The 17,727-nt window shown below is 46.9% G+C and overlaps 1 protein-coding gene across 1 annotated transcript; it reads left to right on the forward strand.

Annotated features, from left to right (window-relative positions):
• Positions 1-659: 659 nt before the first annotated feature.
• Positions 660-17,621, forward strand: trabd (TraB domain containing). The gene is made up of 10 exons (XM_088923849.1): positions 660-728; positions 4,741-4,827; positions 4,967-5,033; positions 5,189-5,355; positions 6,581-6,721; positions 7,067-7,177; positions 8,022-8,161; positions 10,579-10,751; positions 11,684-11,780; positions 15,379-17,621. Exons 2-10 carry the CDS (start codon positions 4,804-4,806, stop codon positions 15,548-15,550), a joined length of 1,092 nt encoding a protein of 363 aa, XP_088779975.1. The 5' UTR covers positions 660-728; positions 4,741-4,803; the 3' UTR covers positions 15,551-17,621.
• The last annotated feature ends 106 nt before the right edge of the window (positions 17,622-17,727 follow it).

The raw sequence follows: 17,727 nt of genomic DNA on the forward strand, positions 1-17,727 counted from the left end.
TTCACCTTTTTGGACTAGAAGCCCTTAGACTTCTTAGGCTTTACCTCCTCCATTGGTGACACCACACAAGAACACAGTGTCTCAGAATCAGGGGCCTTTCGGTTAGCTCGTTTGTGTTTGTTAAGGTTTTTTTTTTTAACTGCGAGCAGGGGTCAGAAACACCCATTCTCTAGCTGACCGGTGTTACTGGTAGATATTTTAAAGACATTTGTTCTGATAATGACACAACCAATCACAAAAATCCTACTTGGGGCAGGAAACTCATTGGAGCTGTGATCTCCTATCATCACAGACTGAGGAGCAGGGAGTGAGCTTCCCAAAAAATTGTGGATATTGTTCTAAATGTTTGTAAATGTTTAGTAATTGTTAATGCTTTGGTAACACTGTAATATAACATGTCACGCCAATAAAACTCTCTGAACTGAATTGAATTCGAATTCCACAAGTAGTCTTTCCCTCTTGCGAACAGCGACGGGCAATTTCATTCAAAATTCATTCAAAACACGTTGTGGAAGAGCTTTCGTCCAGCTTTTTACGCATGCATTTCCGGGATTGGTCAGAAGTACTACAATTCCCTTTAGCCCAGGCGCAGCCCAGCAGTTCTGCCGCAGGAATCGACGGGGGCGAAAACTAAGCGGCTTTAGGATGACTACACTACCCAGGGGGCAACGCGAACCGAAGATAGTCGTGTCGGTGACTGGACGGACGTCGAAGTAGAAGCGGTGGAGGTAAGATGGTTTCTGACGGGAGTTCGCTTATGGTGGGGATTCATCCTCAGACGTTTGGTACAGCGCCGTTCCGCGCCGGGCTCGGCTACCTTGCCGAAAGTCCCCGAGCTTTGTTGCCTGAGCAGGCGGTGAAAGAAGCGAGCGTGTTGACCGAGCGGTTTGTCCTGATCGCTCACCGTAGCCGTGTTGCCATATGTGACGGCTCGAAACCGGTGGGCATGCAGGCTGTCGCTCCTTGCGTGTATTTTCCCTTCTGCGTTACAGTCTGTTATCGGGTTTGTGCTGCGTCCCAGCGACTCCGGGCCCGTATGTCCTTGCATTAGAAACTCCCGGGAGCATAACCGCCACATGAGAATGAGTTTGACCCTGTCTCGGCGGTTTCCTGGTGCCCCAGATAGGGGCAGGACGTAGCATCCACAAGGCTGTCATGCAGACCTTGCTAGGAGGGCCTTATATCAGTCGGGGCAAGTCTCCTGAAACTGCCTTTCTGTCTGCCCCCCGTCTGTGGTTTTGTTTCTTTTTTGTGTACGTTCGGTGTCTTTGTGTTCATCTCCCTTGTGCCTGTCCGTCCGTGTCGCCCGTTCTGTGCTGCGCGTCATGTTCATACATGCATGCAGCCCTATATTAATAAGAGATGGGCTGACCGCAGTGACGTTTTTCATCTGCGGTGTCTGAGTCCCGGCCGGTGTGGTCTGTCTGGGTAGCGTGTCACTGTCAGAGTCAGGTGACGGGGAGAAGTTGTGTCTTAAATCGAACTAAGGTACCCAGCTAGGCTGTTTTTTTCTGCGGGTCCTTTAGGATCCTTCACAAACCAGAGAATGAGATTCTCGGGATCAGTGAGCTACTAACCAACAGTGTTTGTAAAAGTTGTGTTTTTTTTAAGCCCCGCACCCAGGGTAAATCCAGTGTTGGGCTCACACTATCAAGCCTGCCAAAAACTACCTAATTGAAATGGTGAAGCAGTTTCCCCACTTGATCTACGGTCTTCAGTCTGGAATTGGCAGAATCATTCACGTAAGAAACTATTATCCCTGATACGCAGCCAGTTCACTGAGAGACTGAAGAAACTGAAACCTCTTAGCCTTGAACAGAGATGATTACATGGAGACGTGATACAAGAAGTCCTCCAAGGACACTGGCCAAGGACCTCAAGGGCCAAGCTGACCAGTTGTTCCAAATGGGATCCAGAAGAAGACAAGTGGAAACAGTGCAGAAGAGCATTTAAAACCGAGAGTAGAGGCACGTCTTTACCCAGAGGGTTGTGGGAGTGTGGGACAAGCTGCCCAGCTGTGTTGTTGAAGCCGTTGGGTTTCTTTCAACTACCATCTGGATGAGATGCTTGGATCAATTAGCGATGAACAACCGAACAGACTGGGTGCACCCAAGACCTCCTGTGGAACTGTACAGGCGGTCCGCGGTACAGATAGCCCCCCTATGCGTCGTTGCCGAAATGAGGAGCTCAGCGTAACAAAAAAACCCACATTTACGACCTTTTTCACAACGCCAAAAACCAGCAACGTATAGGTGATCCCTGGATTATTTTGTTCGGGAAGTGAAAAAACGATGTTGTGAAGAGCAAAATCTGACATCGGAAATCTGTCTTCTTGTAGACGGTGCCGTTACACTTGGCTTGTTAGGAATCGTTACGCCCCGACATGAACGCTGAGCTCCTGCCACCAGGCACTACGTCACTGACCCAACCAGTGGGTCGGGGTTTGATCCTGCTAACTTTAACTGCACGAACACAGAGTGGAGAATTCTACCCTGACGCAGTGAGCAAGACAACAATTCAAAGAGACTCGGTGACACTATCAGTTTCTACTTATTGTTTTTGTATGGGTTATAGGTATTTTTTCATTTATACACCCATGTCAGAGTTGGTACATACTGTACCTCAAGCTAATTACATCATTCCTAATGGATATTAATTCCCTTTTTTAAGTGATAGTTGCATTATTAAAAGAGCATTACCTGGACTTACAACAGGACCTCCTGTTCTGTATTTGTGTAGCTGCAAGTGAAGCTCATACTCTAACTTACGGACTCAACCCGACTCTATTCCGGTTATGCTTGTGGGAAAGGCACCTGGTTTTCAAGCAAAGTTTGTGCTTTTACAGTCCAAGGCCCTCTATGTTTACGTTGTTCTTATCTTAGGTAGGAAAACTTTCCATTATAGGTTGTTTTGCTATACACTGGGGCTTTCTGGTCTCTGCGTGTCACGTTAAACCAGCCCACCCTCACTCTCAGTTTATCCTGGGCTGTCTGGAGCCGCAGCAGCAAACGTACGGACCAGCTCCCATCTGCAGCTCTTCTCTTGGTCTTAGTCTGGAGACTTGACTCAAGTATTGAACGTGCTGACGGCGCTGACCCGGAGGACGCCCTCAGAACCCGTAGTAAAGAAAGTATCAGTGGGGGCAAGTGGGAGAAATCTAAAAAAAAAGGAGTGTGCATTGAGGACTCAGGGTCAAGGAGATCATTTCGAAATAAGGTCTCTGGAATAAAGATGGCTGTCTGCTCTAACTCCACCATCCTCTTCTTCCCCATTGTTATGTCTTGTGTTCTTTGTGTGTTTGTCACTGCTGTTTGTTTTTTTTTTATTGCTGATGTTGTAGCTGTGGGGTGGAGCTGTAATTTGGTGGCTGCTGTAGGCGGACAGTAATGACAGGAAGTAAGTGGCCCACTAAGTGCGATGAGGCCAGTCCAGCTGTGCTGTACACTGAGTGCCAATGCGCTGGACAGAATTCTCCTAAATGAAGCTGCCATTGCATTGAATCTTAGGATGCGTGCTGATCAGAACTTTATTAAAAGGGTGGCTGAGACTGACTTTGTTTAGACATGTAGCCTAAGGTAGGGTGATCAACAGATTTTTTTGTTCTTCTTAATTAAAGGAAGGAGTCATCTCTTCTTAAATTCTTTTGTGATTGACTTTGCAAATATTTCATTTGGCTGTAATGGTGAGGTCTTCAGATAGACGCAAACAGCTTTCTAGAGGTGGTTGGCCATGATCACACGGGGCACCACTTTGGAGGACCGATCAAACCTCTGGACTCAATTTCAATTCAGTTTATTTTTATAAAGTGCCTTTCACAGCAAGGTTGCCCCAAGGCGCTTAACAAAGAAAATGACCATCCATGTTGTGAATACAGAACAGAAAAGACCAGAAGACAATGGAGGAGAGGAACCAAAAACTCCTCTGTAAGGAGAAAAAAAAACCTCTAGGGGTCCAAGGCCAACTGGGTGCCCAACCCCTCTGGGCATGCTAACATTATACAATTAAAAAAATAAAAAATGAATAAAGGTATTAATTCATCCATCATGTCTCTGTAGACCAGCACAATCCTCCTAAACGATAGCTATGTCCATGATGTCCCTCTTGGATTCATTGCAGTGATGCAGCATCCAACTCAGATGGTGCCCAGCCTGGGCGCCATCCGGACTTGTGGGGAGGAGAATAGTATAGTTTGGTTAGAACAGATGTATCTACCTGGTGGGCCAACACAGAGACACACAATGGCATGGACAGCAGCACCAGCAGCCATGGTTGCAGCAGGCTATGATGTAAGGTGTGTAGGCTAGGCTGAAGTAATAGGTTTTCAGTCTGGATTTAATACTGAGATTGACTCGGCATCCCGAACCTGGGGTGGGAGACTGTTCCATAAGCTAGGGGCCCTGTAACTAAAGGCTTTACTGCCAACTGTTTTTTTTAATGCGTGGAATATGAAGAAGACCTGCACATCAAGAGGGTCTTGAGCGCTGCAGATGCGGCCTTGAGCAAACTGCTTCATTCAGACGGCTTCTGTTACTGCCCTGCTGCGTAAAGGTCACCACCGTAAATGATCCATTTGTTCTCATATGATCTTCACAATTATAAAACACTGTTCGGTCAGCTCAAAAGAGAAGAGCTGCTACAGACACCATTTTACAGGTGGAGTAGAATGAGGTTTGGGATTTCTAAGATGGAGATCCTCCTGAAGAGTGTGCGATGATGCCGTTGTGATGTTCTTTGATGCAGCTGACCTGCAGAGACTGCAGACGGGAAGACTGACTGAGACAGGCTGTTCACACTCACACGCCCATGGACCAGAGCAACAACACAGAGGTGAGAGACCGGGAAGCCCTTCACTCTGCTGCTAGCATTTCCCCACTGTGTGAGTGAACCCATGTAAGAACATGTTTTTCTTTGTCTCCTGCTCTCCCACTCTCTCTGTTCCTCCTCCCTCCTTCCCCCTGTCTCCTAGGAGGAGCCGGCCAGTCCCGATCCGGATGATGAAATGCACGCGCTGCCCAGCCTGCCCCCTGGTCTCTGTGAGTGCTCTCCTGTGCTCTTACCGCACCGTACCCAATGTCTGTGCGGCCTCCCTCCCAGCTCTCCTCCTCTCTCTTGTTTTCCCGTTCCCCTTTTCTGCCTGCACATCCCACTCACGTCTCCCCACCTTTCCGGCTCCCTCTCCTCCCTGCAGCGGACACGGAGGCAGTGGAGCTGCTGTGGCAGGTTCGTGCCCAGCGGCGCCAGGCCAGCCCGGTCCTGCCAGAAACGGTGACCCAGCTGCAGGCCCCGGACGGCAGTGTCGTCTACCTGGTGGGCACGGCGCACTTCAGCGACAGCAGCAAGAGGGACGTGGCCATGGTGAGGCCGAGGGAAATGAATCACTGATGTTGTTAACACACCATTTACAGTCCAGCCTTACTGGACATTTTCATACGCCACATAAAGCGTTCTTATTGGACAGGCTCATTGTCTGTTCCTCAGGCTGGGACAGGAGATCACACACTGTATTATTATTGAGAGACAGGCTCACTGTCTGTTCCTCAGGCTGTGACAGGAGATCACACACTGTATTATTATTATTGAGAGACAGGCTCACTGTCTGCTCCTCAGGCTGGGACAGGAGATCACACACTGTATTATTATTATTGGGAGACAGGCTCACTGTCTGTTCCTCAGGCTGGGACAGGAGATCACACACTGTATTATTATTATTGAGAGACAGGCTCATTGTCTGTTCCTCAGGCTGGGACAGGAGATCACACACTGTATTATTATTGAGAGACAGGCTCACTGTCTGTTCCTCAGGCTGTGACAGGAGATCACACACTGTATTATTATTATTGAGAGACAGGCTCACTGTCTGCTCCTCAGGCTGGGACAGGAGATCACACACTGTATTATTATTATTGGGAGACAGGCTCACTGTCTGTTCCTCAGGCTGGGGCAGGAGATCACACACTGTATTATTATTATTGAGAGACAGGCTCACTGTCTGTTCCTCAGGCTGGGACAGGAGATCACACACTGCAGCTTTACTGAGTTTCCTCCCATCTCCCCCAGTAGGATTGGAAGATGTGAGAATTCTGGGATTAGATTTGTTATTTTAGGGAAGAATGTTTGTCTAGTCCCTGGGTGTTTTTCATAGTGTAGCAGAAAGTGCATGTCTGTCTCTGGTTTTCTCTTCTCTCAGTGGGAGCACAGTCTGTCCACTTTGAGCAGACAGGTCTGTCTGTATCACCCAGTTTCTATGGCCAGACTGTAGTCACAGAGCCCGTCCTCTCTGGAGAGCCAGGTCTGTCTGTGTCACCCAGTTTCTATAGCCAGGCTCTGGTCACTGAGCTTGTCCACTCTGGGCAGCCAGATCTGCCTGTGTTGTCAATTCTATGACCAGGCTGTGACACACTGAAATGTATACAGATGCCTAGACTGATTTGTCCTTTTCTGTATTCCTCTCTGCGTAACCCATTCTGCCCTGACTTCCTCCCTCTATCCCCTACCACCACCCCCCCCCCCCACCGGAAAAATCTCTTTACACCTTCTGCTCCACCTCATTTTCCCCCTCTCTTCTCCCCACGCTCCGCAGACGATCCGGGCGGTGCAGCCCGATGTTGTCGTCGTCGAGCTGTGTCAGTACAGGGTCTCCATGCTGAAGATGGATGAGAAGACTCTGCTGCGTGAGGCCAAGGACATCAACCTGGAGAAGGTCCAGCAGGCCATCAGGCAGGTAAGTCGAACCTGGGAGGGCCGGGGCTGATGGACTTGGTGACAACTGAAGAACCGGGATGGTCTTGTCTTGTGGACAGACTGAAGCTCAGGTGGATTGGGGGACTGCGGCGAAAGGCAGGGGGACAGTGTGTGATGGACTGAGGACCCCCGCAACTTGACAAGAGGTCGAGACTCCGTGAGATTGTGTAGAAGTGAATTTCCGCTTTACTGAACCTCGCCAGCGTAGAGCTTTGTCCCCCACTCCTGGCGTAACGGATAGAAAGGTTAGAAGCAAGAGAAAGACCCGCCTGGCTTGCTTGGTTCTCACTCCCTCTCTTCCTCTTGCCTCCTCGTCTCGTCTCAGAACGGCGTGATGTCGGGGTTGATGCAGATCCTGCTGCTGAAGGTGTCGGCTCACATCACAGAGCAGCTGGGCATGGCGCCGGGGGGAGAGTTCAGGGAAGCCTTCCGGGAGGTGAGGGCCAGAGCCTGGGCCAAAGTGCACACCCAGGACAATAAGGAGTGATGAGTCACAGCGTAAAACAGAGAAAGCAGTGTGCAGTGGCCTGCTGTTGTCTTATTAACAGACTGGGGATGTGGCACAAATCAGACCGAGGGGGAGCAATATTTAAAGCAGTAGTAAGCCTACACCCCGTAGTAGCATATTCTGGATGATCTAGCGGGTGAACAATTCACAGAGACGTAACTGCATGAAAATATTGCCGAGGTCTGGGATTCAGATTGTCCGAAGGCGGTTTTCTTATGCAGGACCTTGAAACAACGCAGACTGTAATTGAGAAAGAGGGCTGGAGTCTGATGCTGCGGTTAACGATATCTGACAGGTTAAAACTTGTCTTTGTTTCAAGCCTGCCTTTGGACTTATTTTTTAATCTAAACCTAACCCTTGGCAAACTCAAATTTTAGCCTTAACCTTTACTCTGTTTCTAACCTTAGATTAAAACTTAACCCCTCGTCTAGCCTTCAGGGTAACCATAGCCTAAGCGCTGATATAAAAACCTTGATCTTAACCCAGGGGTCTTTCATAGGCAGCCTTAGATAAGTCACTAAGCAGAGATCTGTTAGTCAATATAACTTCTCCTAATCTACTAATAACTCATTGATCCAGTTAAATCATTCACATCTTAACTGGAAGGAAAACGGTCAGAAATGCGGATCATATCTAGGATCAGGGTTGCAGACACCTGTTCTAACTCCAAGCCAGCGTCCAGCGTTAACTCTTGATAGACACTGCAAGTCTGCGTGCCAGTCTCAGGCTGTCAAGAAAGCGTGTCCACGTGTCGGTCTGTCCTGTCCTTCAGGCGAGCCGCGTCCCCTTCTGCAAGTTCCACCTGGGAGATCGGCCAATCCCAGTCACCTTCAAGCGGGCCATTGCAGCCCTCAGCCTGTGGCAGAAGCTCAAGCTGGCCTGGGGGCTGTGCTTCCTGTCCGACCCCATCAGGTATGGAGATGGTTTGCACAGCACGTTGTGTTGGTTTCAGATGTGACGTTTTATTTCAGGTCCTGTTTCTTATCTAGTTTATTTGTGCATGATACATGTAATACACATACTCTTTACGAAAAAGAAACTACAGGCATGACATCAAGTGTACTCTCATATTTTATTTTTCAAACCCAATGTATAATGATATAATTTTCCCAGCACACCGGTTTTTATTGATTAACCAATTAATTTAACAATAATCATCCACCTCACTGTGTGACCACCTCTTGCCTGCCCTAGATGAAGTCAGGCTGCAGTTTCAGTATCAGGTGTAGCCATCGCTTGTAGCAGTGACCAGATTGCATGGACGCCTTCACAGAGCAATGTGCAGGTTTCCTGGCGTTACTGACAGTGCAGGGAGTGGTTCTTGGGATTTAGAGAAGTAAACTTAAGGGAAAAGGCGTGCTGCGCCCACTTGGGTCATCACACAGTCATTAAATAACAATCCTCTGTTTAACCTGATGAGTCAGCTGAGAACAAATTCTCGCTTATAGTGACAGTCTGGAGAAGAGGCTTTACCCCATTGTTATACCAAAGCAGTGAAAGAAATGAAAAGTTAAACAAAGATAATTAAATAAATAACAGATGTGTGCACAGAAAAGATTTAACAAGATAACTAAACATGCACTCAGGTAATAAGGTGGAATATTTCGGTTTACTCTGCGGGTTGTTCCAGTCATTGGCAGCAGCCAGCTGAAATGACTTGAGTCCACTGAGCTGCTCTTAGCAGGTTCAGTTTGATAAAGGTGCTGCATCTCTGTCATGTACTACAGTGAAGTGCATATCATTAAGATGGGAACCTCTTTTCCCAATCAAAGAGCTTAAGCCAGTAAACCATTTGTCTAGCTTGCAGGGAGGCATCATTACAATCACAGGTCACAGTGATGAGTACATTAGGGGGGCAGCAGTGAATGGTATAAGACTGGGTTTCCCAGAAACAGCTTCAGGGGCTCTTCTGTTAACAACTAATGTAAATACTCTGCGAACCACATCGCCACAGACCAAGATGAACACAATCTGTTCAGTTAAAGGAAGCCAAGTCGAGGCTTGAAACTGAGTGCGTAGTTTTATTTATGAGTTACAAACGATAAAGCTCTAACCAGCAAGATGTCTAGATGTTTATGAACTGGGACTTGCTTCAGCTTTGAATCCGAGATTGTTACAAAGGGAGCCGTTTGAGTTATTTTCGAATAGCACAAGTTCAGTTATATCCAGGTCTCACGATTTGCAGAAAGCCTGCGGGATGTACTGAAGAAAAGCTGCACAGTCGTTGTTACTAATCACAGAGGGGGACCAGCTTAGTATAATATGCTCTCCATGGTGAAGGGAGCGAGGAGGTCTAAGTACACACTGTGACGTATCTGTGCCTTGACCTGCTGCCATTTCAACTGCTTTAAATGAGAAATTTGTCAAATGGATCAATAAAAGGGGTGATGGATGAGCAGCAAGATTTATGGTCACAATTCCATTTATCAGACAGCACAATACTACAAAACCAATGGTGACTGACAGACTTAATACCGTCAGTTTTACTCAGCTCGGCTCTTGTGCTTCCGTAGCTGGCTCTGTCCCAAAACTGAAGGGACTCTGGATCTTCGTGAAACTCTCCTGAGTCAGCATTATTTTTATGACAACCGATAAAAAAAATACAACCACATTAATTAAATGTACCTTACGAGAGTTACATACTTTTTATCTCTCTCTGGTTTGAAAGTAATTGAAACTTGTAAATGACAGGAAAATGATTTTTTTTCTCTGTAAATTTAACTGACTTCAAAATTTCTTAGGATTGCTTAAGGAGCTAGGGGATTGATGGATGTAATATCTTACTTTAGAGCTCCTAATGTCTGGTGTTCATTTATGTCTAATTTGTCTGGAGGAAAGCCGGTTAATGGGATTCTTAAAGGGCCTAGCAGTTTGCTAAGCTAGGCTTTGCCAAGCCTTGTGTGATTACAGTGGAGAGGTGGAGACTAAGTCAAGCATTATTGCAATTTTCAACTCCCAAACCCTGTACAATCAACCCAGAGCTCAAGCATAAGAAGCTACAGTATGTGTAGTATACTAAATAAAGCTAAGTTTGCTGCAGGAGAAGAGGGTGGTCTGTAGATTTAGACACTTATTTCTGGAGAGCAACACAATTCTTTGTTTTGAGTAAATGAGGTTGTAGGGTGTTTTTTTAGATAAGGAAACAGCATTATAATTGATCTTTTACATTAAAAGGCATCCTCCACATCCCTTTGAAGATCTGTTTGCATGGCACAGGTGGTACACGTTATTAGAACCAGATAATTCTGTTACAAGTCGTCGTCCACCCTGTGCACATATGCACACCCAGGCTAACTGTCTCCCCCTCTCCTTCTCTGTCTCTATCCCAGTAAGGAGGACGTGGAAAAGTGCAAGCAGAAGGACCTTCTCGAGCAGACGATGGCGGAGATGATCGGCGAGTTCCCCGACCTGCACCGCACAATCGTAGCCGAAAGGGACGTCTACCTCACCTACACCCTGAGGCAGGCGGCCCGCAGTGTTGAAGCGCCCCCTAACGCCCAGAGTCAGTACTGCGCCTTTTACAATCTCAATCAGTTCACTTCATTTTCAATTCAGTGAGCATTATTGGCGTGACCGACGGATTACAGTGTTGCCAAAGCATATACAATTAACGACAGACTACAGACTAGTAGTCGACTATTAACGACAGACTACTTTTCTTCTAAATTCTCTCTATTCATTGTAGGTTTCATTTCACACCTCTCTTTACCTATCCTGACTTCTCACCTCCTGATTGGCCTCTCTTTCTGTCCCCTGCTCCCGCCTCTCGCTCCTCCTCTCTCTCAGCTTTTGTTCTCCCGCTACATTACCTTTGCTTACTGCCCTGTCTTTCTCACGCCTGAAGAAGGCTCCACGCCCGAAACGCTGTGTTTTCTTTCTTCTCTTTTCAGCATGGAACAAACCTATTACTTGTTCCTTTGCAGCCTACGCATGCTGACGCAGCTACCCACCTGAACTACTAAAGCGTATACAATTACAGCAATACCTGCAGACATTTATAGTACAAACACATGCATTCATAGGACATTTACATGCATCATATAACACATAAAACAATAGTTAGAGACGGTCTTTTTCTGTTGCCTGGTCTGTCTCACCCTGAAGCATGTGCCCCTAATGCCTAGAGTCAATACTGTGCTGTTTGTTATCTTGATTTCTCTTTGTCTTGGTTTGATCTGTCTCACTGACAGGTAAAGACCTGTAGCGTTGGGACGGTTCACTAATGCCAGAGTCAGTACTGCAACCTCTGCTCTTTTGTCTTATAGTAGCCGTATAATACATATAATATATAATACAACTGTATAAGTTGTCATACAATCACGGCTATACACAGCTTGAGCTCTGTATAAAATATATATATATGTATGTTTAAGTATTTCCGTTTAAACAGAGCAGGACAGCTTTAGTGATGTGTTCTCTTTCACCGTTTCTCAGGGGTCCCGGCAGTGGTGGTGGGGGTGGTGGGAATCGGTCATGTCCCAGGGATTGAGAAGAACTGGGACAAACCGCTCAACATCCAGGAGATCATGAGGTCAGTCTGCCCGTCTGCCCTGCCCTTCTGCCTGTGTCTGTCTGACAGCTCTCTTTTCTTCTCTTCGGCTTTCATTTTGCACATGTGCCCTTGTATGCAGGGCAGCTGAGATCCAGTTGCCACATTGGCGTTGGTGACCTAAATGGGCCTGCTACTGGTTTAAAAATATCATTAGTCTCTTCTCTGGAGACTTAAGAATTGAGTGAGACTATCATGGGAATTTCATCAGGATAAGTGCATTTCCCAGGTGTATGTCGTGCTGAGATAACTGCACATCTCCAGGCTTAGTTGCAGATATTGATTGTAAGTAAGGTTACAAACAAGAGGAGACCTTTTGAACCGGTCTTTACTGGCCACAGAGCGACTGTTAGCCATACGTTTCTGCTGGTCCTTTCTCACTGACTGTAGACAAGATTTGTCTAGTCAAGTGAGTCTCTCCTTTCTGTAAGCCCATTTCTAAAAGGAAGTAGCCCAGTAATATCTTTGCATTTATAGGATGGATTCCTTGTCTTTCCCTCTTTCCTTTCGAGGTTTTCTTCAATTCTGGTTTGCTCCAGCTCCCTACTATCATAGCATCCAGGGCAGGTCATGATGGACACTGCTCAGCTGCCTTTTCGTAAAAAAAGAGTTTCTGGGATTTGCAGTATTTTTGGCAGCAATGTTTTCCCTAAATTCCAGAAACGGGAGCATTTGGGCAGACACCCAACGCCCTTCCACTACTCTCCCTGCTGCTTTCCTACATATTTCTTCCTGCACTTCAGGCTTTGAGTATCTGTGTTCCTGATCTGTGTTCTACCTGAAAACAGGTAGTAAAAAAAGGTTGTAAGCTAACACGACAGTTTGTCATCTGTGCATTCTTTTCTTTGTTCCTGCACGTCTACGGTAACAGATCACAGATTGTGACTGAAGTGCGCTGCTTCCCTAACAGTTTCTGAGGTTTTTTCAAGCACGCATTTGAGTGCCAAGATTTGATTTTCTCCCACCATGTGTTCTCGTTACTGGGTAATCCTCGCCCCCTTGCACTCGGGAGAGGATGGCTCCCTTCCAGCGTCTGATCCATCAGGTCAAGAAACCCATTCTCTAAATATGGAGCGAGGTGCGTGGGGCAAGTTCACAACAAACTTTTTAGTTTGTTAAAAGGTGTCTCTTCCTCTGCATGGCAGTACTCCTTGCAGGGTTGGGTATTCCTCATGATTTCAAATGGAAAGCAGGCCACTTTTGCAAAGCCCTTTATAAACCTATGACAAAAGCCAGTGAGACCTAAGAAAGCTCACATTTGCTAGGGTGTGATCACTGGGCATAAGCCTTTTCAAGTTGTGGTCAGATCAGCCACCTCACCCTAGTATGGCCCAGGTAAATGGCTTCTATTAAGCCTAAATGACGCTTCTTTTAATTTTGAAAAAGAACGCACAAAGTTGTTGGAAGTGCCATCCAGTAAAAGTCCACAAAAGCAATGCACAGTCTCAAAGGAATGCTTGATTATACACAGTAAGAGTCAATATGTCCTGAAGAAGGCTTATGAATGCTGAAACATTAACGTGTTCTAATGAAACAAAGACAAATGAAAATAAGGTTTTTGGAATAGAAAGATTGTGTCCCCGGCTCATTTCATTGGTTCTTTTCCTGTGCCAGGAACTCCACCTGTTGGAGAGGATCTGACACACCAAGATAAAAATCTAGGTGTGGGAGTTTTCCTGGAGTTTGTCACGATCGGGAAACTGTCTGGGCTTGCAATGAAAGCTTCTGTCTACACACTTTTTAAAAAGATTTAACATGATAAATTCCTTCCATCCTACATCTTTGTTGTTGTCTTTATGTAAATAATCCTTCTCGGCAAACTAGAAGGAAGATTTGCACAGGGCAAAAATTACGGTAATTGAATTACTGCAAGGTACTCGAGATTTTGCCATTGAGGTGTAAGTTTTTTTCCTGAGCCTTCTGGGGCTATCATTGTCTTTGCTTTGACAACACTTAAAATGTTTTTCATTCTCAATGTGCTTAGTTAATGATCCGTGAGGAAGCATCTGATTTTTCTGAGTTTTCCCTCAACAACTTCTCCAGCCTCTCTCTTCCTTCTTAATTGAGGCATTTCAACCTCACCATCCTCTTGTGGTGCTTCAGCCCTTCTGTCTCCGGGCTCCCTGGTACGTGTGGTCTGCTCCTCCTCCTCCTCAACACAGCCCCAGGGGACTGATTCTCCAGGTGCATCCTGCCCACAGTCTAGTCGCCCTCAAAGTGGGTTCGGGCTCATGAGATGCCTTTCCCATCCATCTTCCCATCAGGATTTCAGCCTGATTCCATCCCACTCTTTTTCCACTTTGCTTTTAAAAGTCAAAAGATAAGCCTCCGCATCATCCATAGCTGTCCCTTTCCAGGGGAAGTGTGCTATGTGAGGGATGTCCCTCTCTTATTGAGACCTGCCAGGAGGAGTCTTGCTTCCTCCTGTCTTGTCTTTCTCAAGCTGCTGTTCGTTGTCCTCTGCCTGCTCTCTGATTGCACAGTTGCTGCACAAGGATGGCCTTTGCCAAACAGCTTATCAAGACCTTACATCGCCTTAGCTGTTACTACCTGAACACGCTTGCCCACCTTCTCCACCAAGCATAAAGCAAGTAGGGCAACCTGTATAGAGAGACTCTTGACAGGGTGAAAACTCAAAACATCAAGCCTGAGGTGGAGGTTAAGGTACAGTGGAGTTTCCTCTGTTTCTTACGTCACTGTATCCAAACGACATTGTCCAGACAAGGGGATGTCTGTATTCAAGCAGTAATCAAGTTCTCTTCAGGGTCCCAAACAAACCTAGGCTGTTGCAGCTTCCTGTTTTTACTGTCACCAGGACGAGTCCGATAATGGCACCATTCTCCGAACCGCTTATTCAAACTGGTTTCTGGGACTTGCTGTTGTGCCTGGTTTGGCTGTGTTCTCCTTAAACTGTAGAAACTGGGGCATTTGGGCCGGTACTGTATATAACACATTTCTACTACTCTTCCTGCTATGTTTCTACAACACTTTAAGTGCACCCTCATCTTCTTTTACCTTAACACTTCTGGTGAGGGCCATGAACTTTGTTTCAAGCCAGTTTGCTGTTTGAGTAAACCTACAACCACTAAATCCTGTGACCGCATTTAGAAAACACAAAAATGTAAAACCACACCACCTGATAACTGAGTTACAGCAAGGAAACACACCCATAATAATGATAAGCAAAGTGGGCGGACAGCAGGAAATTTCAATGCATAACCTGTTTTGCATTGTTATGACGTCAGTATTCCCAACCATCATACAAATTGTGCCTGTACAGTGCTATGTATATACTACGCATGTAAATATATACTATACAACATAATTATTTGATGTTGTTTGTTTAGAATTAAAAGATAAAAGCACTTGGTTGAAGAGATGTTATCAGCCAGATGTTTACAGTGTATTTGCCAATCTCTGCTCATGCTGTTCTTGAACCACCAGGTGATAAACTGGCTGTCAAGTCGTAAAGGTGACATTCGGCCACCATGCTGGCGCGTGTGTGTGTGACCCAGTGTGCCTGTGACTCTGTGTCTGATCTGACTGTAGTCTTTCTTCCCCTCTCTTCCTCTTCCTGCAGCGTGGCCCCACCCTCCCGGCTCAGCAGGGCTTTGCGGACAGTGTTGAAGGGGGCAGTACTGGGAGCGCTGGGGTATGCCTTTTACCGGGCTGGAGGAGGGGTAGGGCGTATGTTGCTCTCCCTTCCAGCTGTCCAGTCATTGCTCAGGCCGCTACGCCCTCCCCCTTTCTGACCTCCGGACACACAGATGAAGGATCCCCTCCTACCGACCACTCCAGCACGGGGGGTTGTGCTGACCACCGATCGCCTTAAATACGTCGCCACTGCGGGGCGCTGTGTCTGGAGGGGAACAGGGAGGGGTCGCAGGGACTCCCCTCTCCTTCAGCTCTCTCGGTCCCCTGTCCTCTCCCTTTCTTCACACTGAGAACGAGTGCAAGGGCTTTACGACTCGTAAAGGAGAAACCGTGTTGCCAAAGAAGACTCGCCAAAAACTAAACCTGAAGGTGTGATTAGCGCAGCCCCACTGGGGGGCATCCTGGCTGTGTGTCTGGTGTGGCAGTCTTGTTCTCCCATCTGTTCCCCGAGCACGGCAAAAAACTGCTTTACCTGAAACAAGCAGCTCGGTCATCCCAGAGCCACGTCCCGACAGCTCCCTTTTGCAGCAGAAACATTGCCAAGCAGGACAGCTGCAACATCGGCAGCAGTGCCTGCGATCGCTGCGATAGCTACAACAGGGGCAGTTAAGAAAATCAACCGATTCCACACCAGCAGGTACAAGCCTTGTCCCACCACCCCCAGCTCTGCCTGTCTCTGATGCAGCCTGACCACCGAGACTAGAGAAGTGCCTCCTGTTGACAGTCCGGGACCTGCCAGCACTTTTTCCTGCACACCGCGGTCTCTGCCTGAGAGACAGAGGGGGAGGGGGAGCTGGATGGGGCAGGGAGTGGACTGTGGCGAGGTGGGGGTCTTTGTAAATGCTGCTGCTCGCTTACAGTGTGCGATGATAGTCAGGTGACAGTCCTGGCTGCTGAATTCAGGTGAGTGGAGCTGAATGGACAGATCTTGGAAGCTGAGATGCACAGATCTTGGAAGGGCGGTGAGGATGAGGACAGGAGATTTAGGGGACCAGTGTGACTGTACCTCACCTGTGAGGGACCTGCGGCCGGTTACTGCATTGCAGGTTAAGAAGCTGAAATGCAGAGGGCGGGGGCTGAAAGAGTGAGGAGTACTTTAGTGTGGAGTGGAGGCTGAAGTTGTGAGGGTTGATTATTAAGTTACTGGGGGGTTGGGGGGAGGGGGGGGGGGACAAGGGACTTACTGTTGAGATGGGGGTGGGTATGGAGTTTTTGTGGAGGGTGGGGTTCGACATTGGGGTTTGAAGCCTTATTCTGCTTTCACTGCTGCCTTTCAACTGGAGATGGGGTGTAAAGACCCAGCCTTTGGTCTGTCTGTGTGTCTGCGAGTGTGTCTGCCTGTCAGGATCAGCATTGTCTGATCACAGAGCCTGGGCCGAGTGAGAGAGAAACCAGGGAGAGAAAGTCGAGATAGTCAGGCCTACAACTACAGTATTTCCGGCATAGTATTATTTTCTCTCTTTCCTCAGTGCTGGTTCCAGAATCTGTTAACATTAACAAAAGCTTGTACTGTAACTGGCAATCAGTCTGAAGGGTTCACTCAGGAGCCTGGGACTACACTGCCCTCTGTGTCAGAATCAGGTACTGCAGGCTCTGCACAGTCAGGATCAGGATCAGGATCTGTCAGGATCAGCTAGTGCAAGCTCTGCAGTAGTAAAAAGAAGCATCAGCACTCTTCCCCTCTTCTCTCTCAGCTGGGCTGTGTGCGCGAGAGAGTGTACGCCTGTGTGTGACTCCTTGGAAGTCGAAATATGAAGAAACGTCTCGGCGGTCTATTATATGTATATGCAATATTTAAAAATGGAGAAAGACCAGAAAAACACAACTTTGAAATACATTTGAAAATATGGTGGCATGCCACTAAAAGCTGGGTCTGTTCAAGATGCAAAGTGACACATAGGTGGTTGTGTGGACAATTTCTTAACAGTTTGTGCCTAATAACTTTTTAAAGAGGTATCTCGTTGCATTTTTAAGTGTATTTTACTATGTTTTCTGGCCGTTTATTTCGTAGGATATATCTAATTAAGTATTGTTTCTTTATATTTGCCTTCCATGTGGACTGTCCTGTCCTTACCCAGCAGTGTCAGTGTACCAAGCCAAATACTGTAGCCTAGCCCGAGGCTCTGTACTGAATTCTAAAACCTCTATAAAAGATTCTTTATATTTAAACTAGATTGCCTTCTTTATTTAATCGAATGAGTATGTCTGTGAGTGTGTGTAGAATTTCAATTTACTGTAATTTCTGTATTTTTAGATTAAAGAAAACATTACACTT

This window comes from Atractosteus spatula, chromosome 8, assembly GCF_055471065.1.
Source record: "Atractosteus spatula isolate fAtrSpa1 chromosome 8, fAtrSpa1.hap1, whole genome shotgun sequence".
Taxonomy (NCBI): domain Eukaryota; kingdom Metazoa; phylum Chordata; class Actinopteri; order Semionotiformes; family Lepisosteidae; genus Atractosteus; species Atractosteus spatula.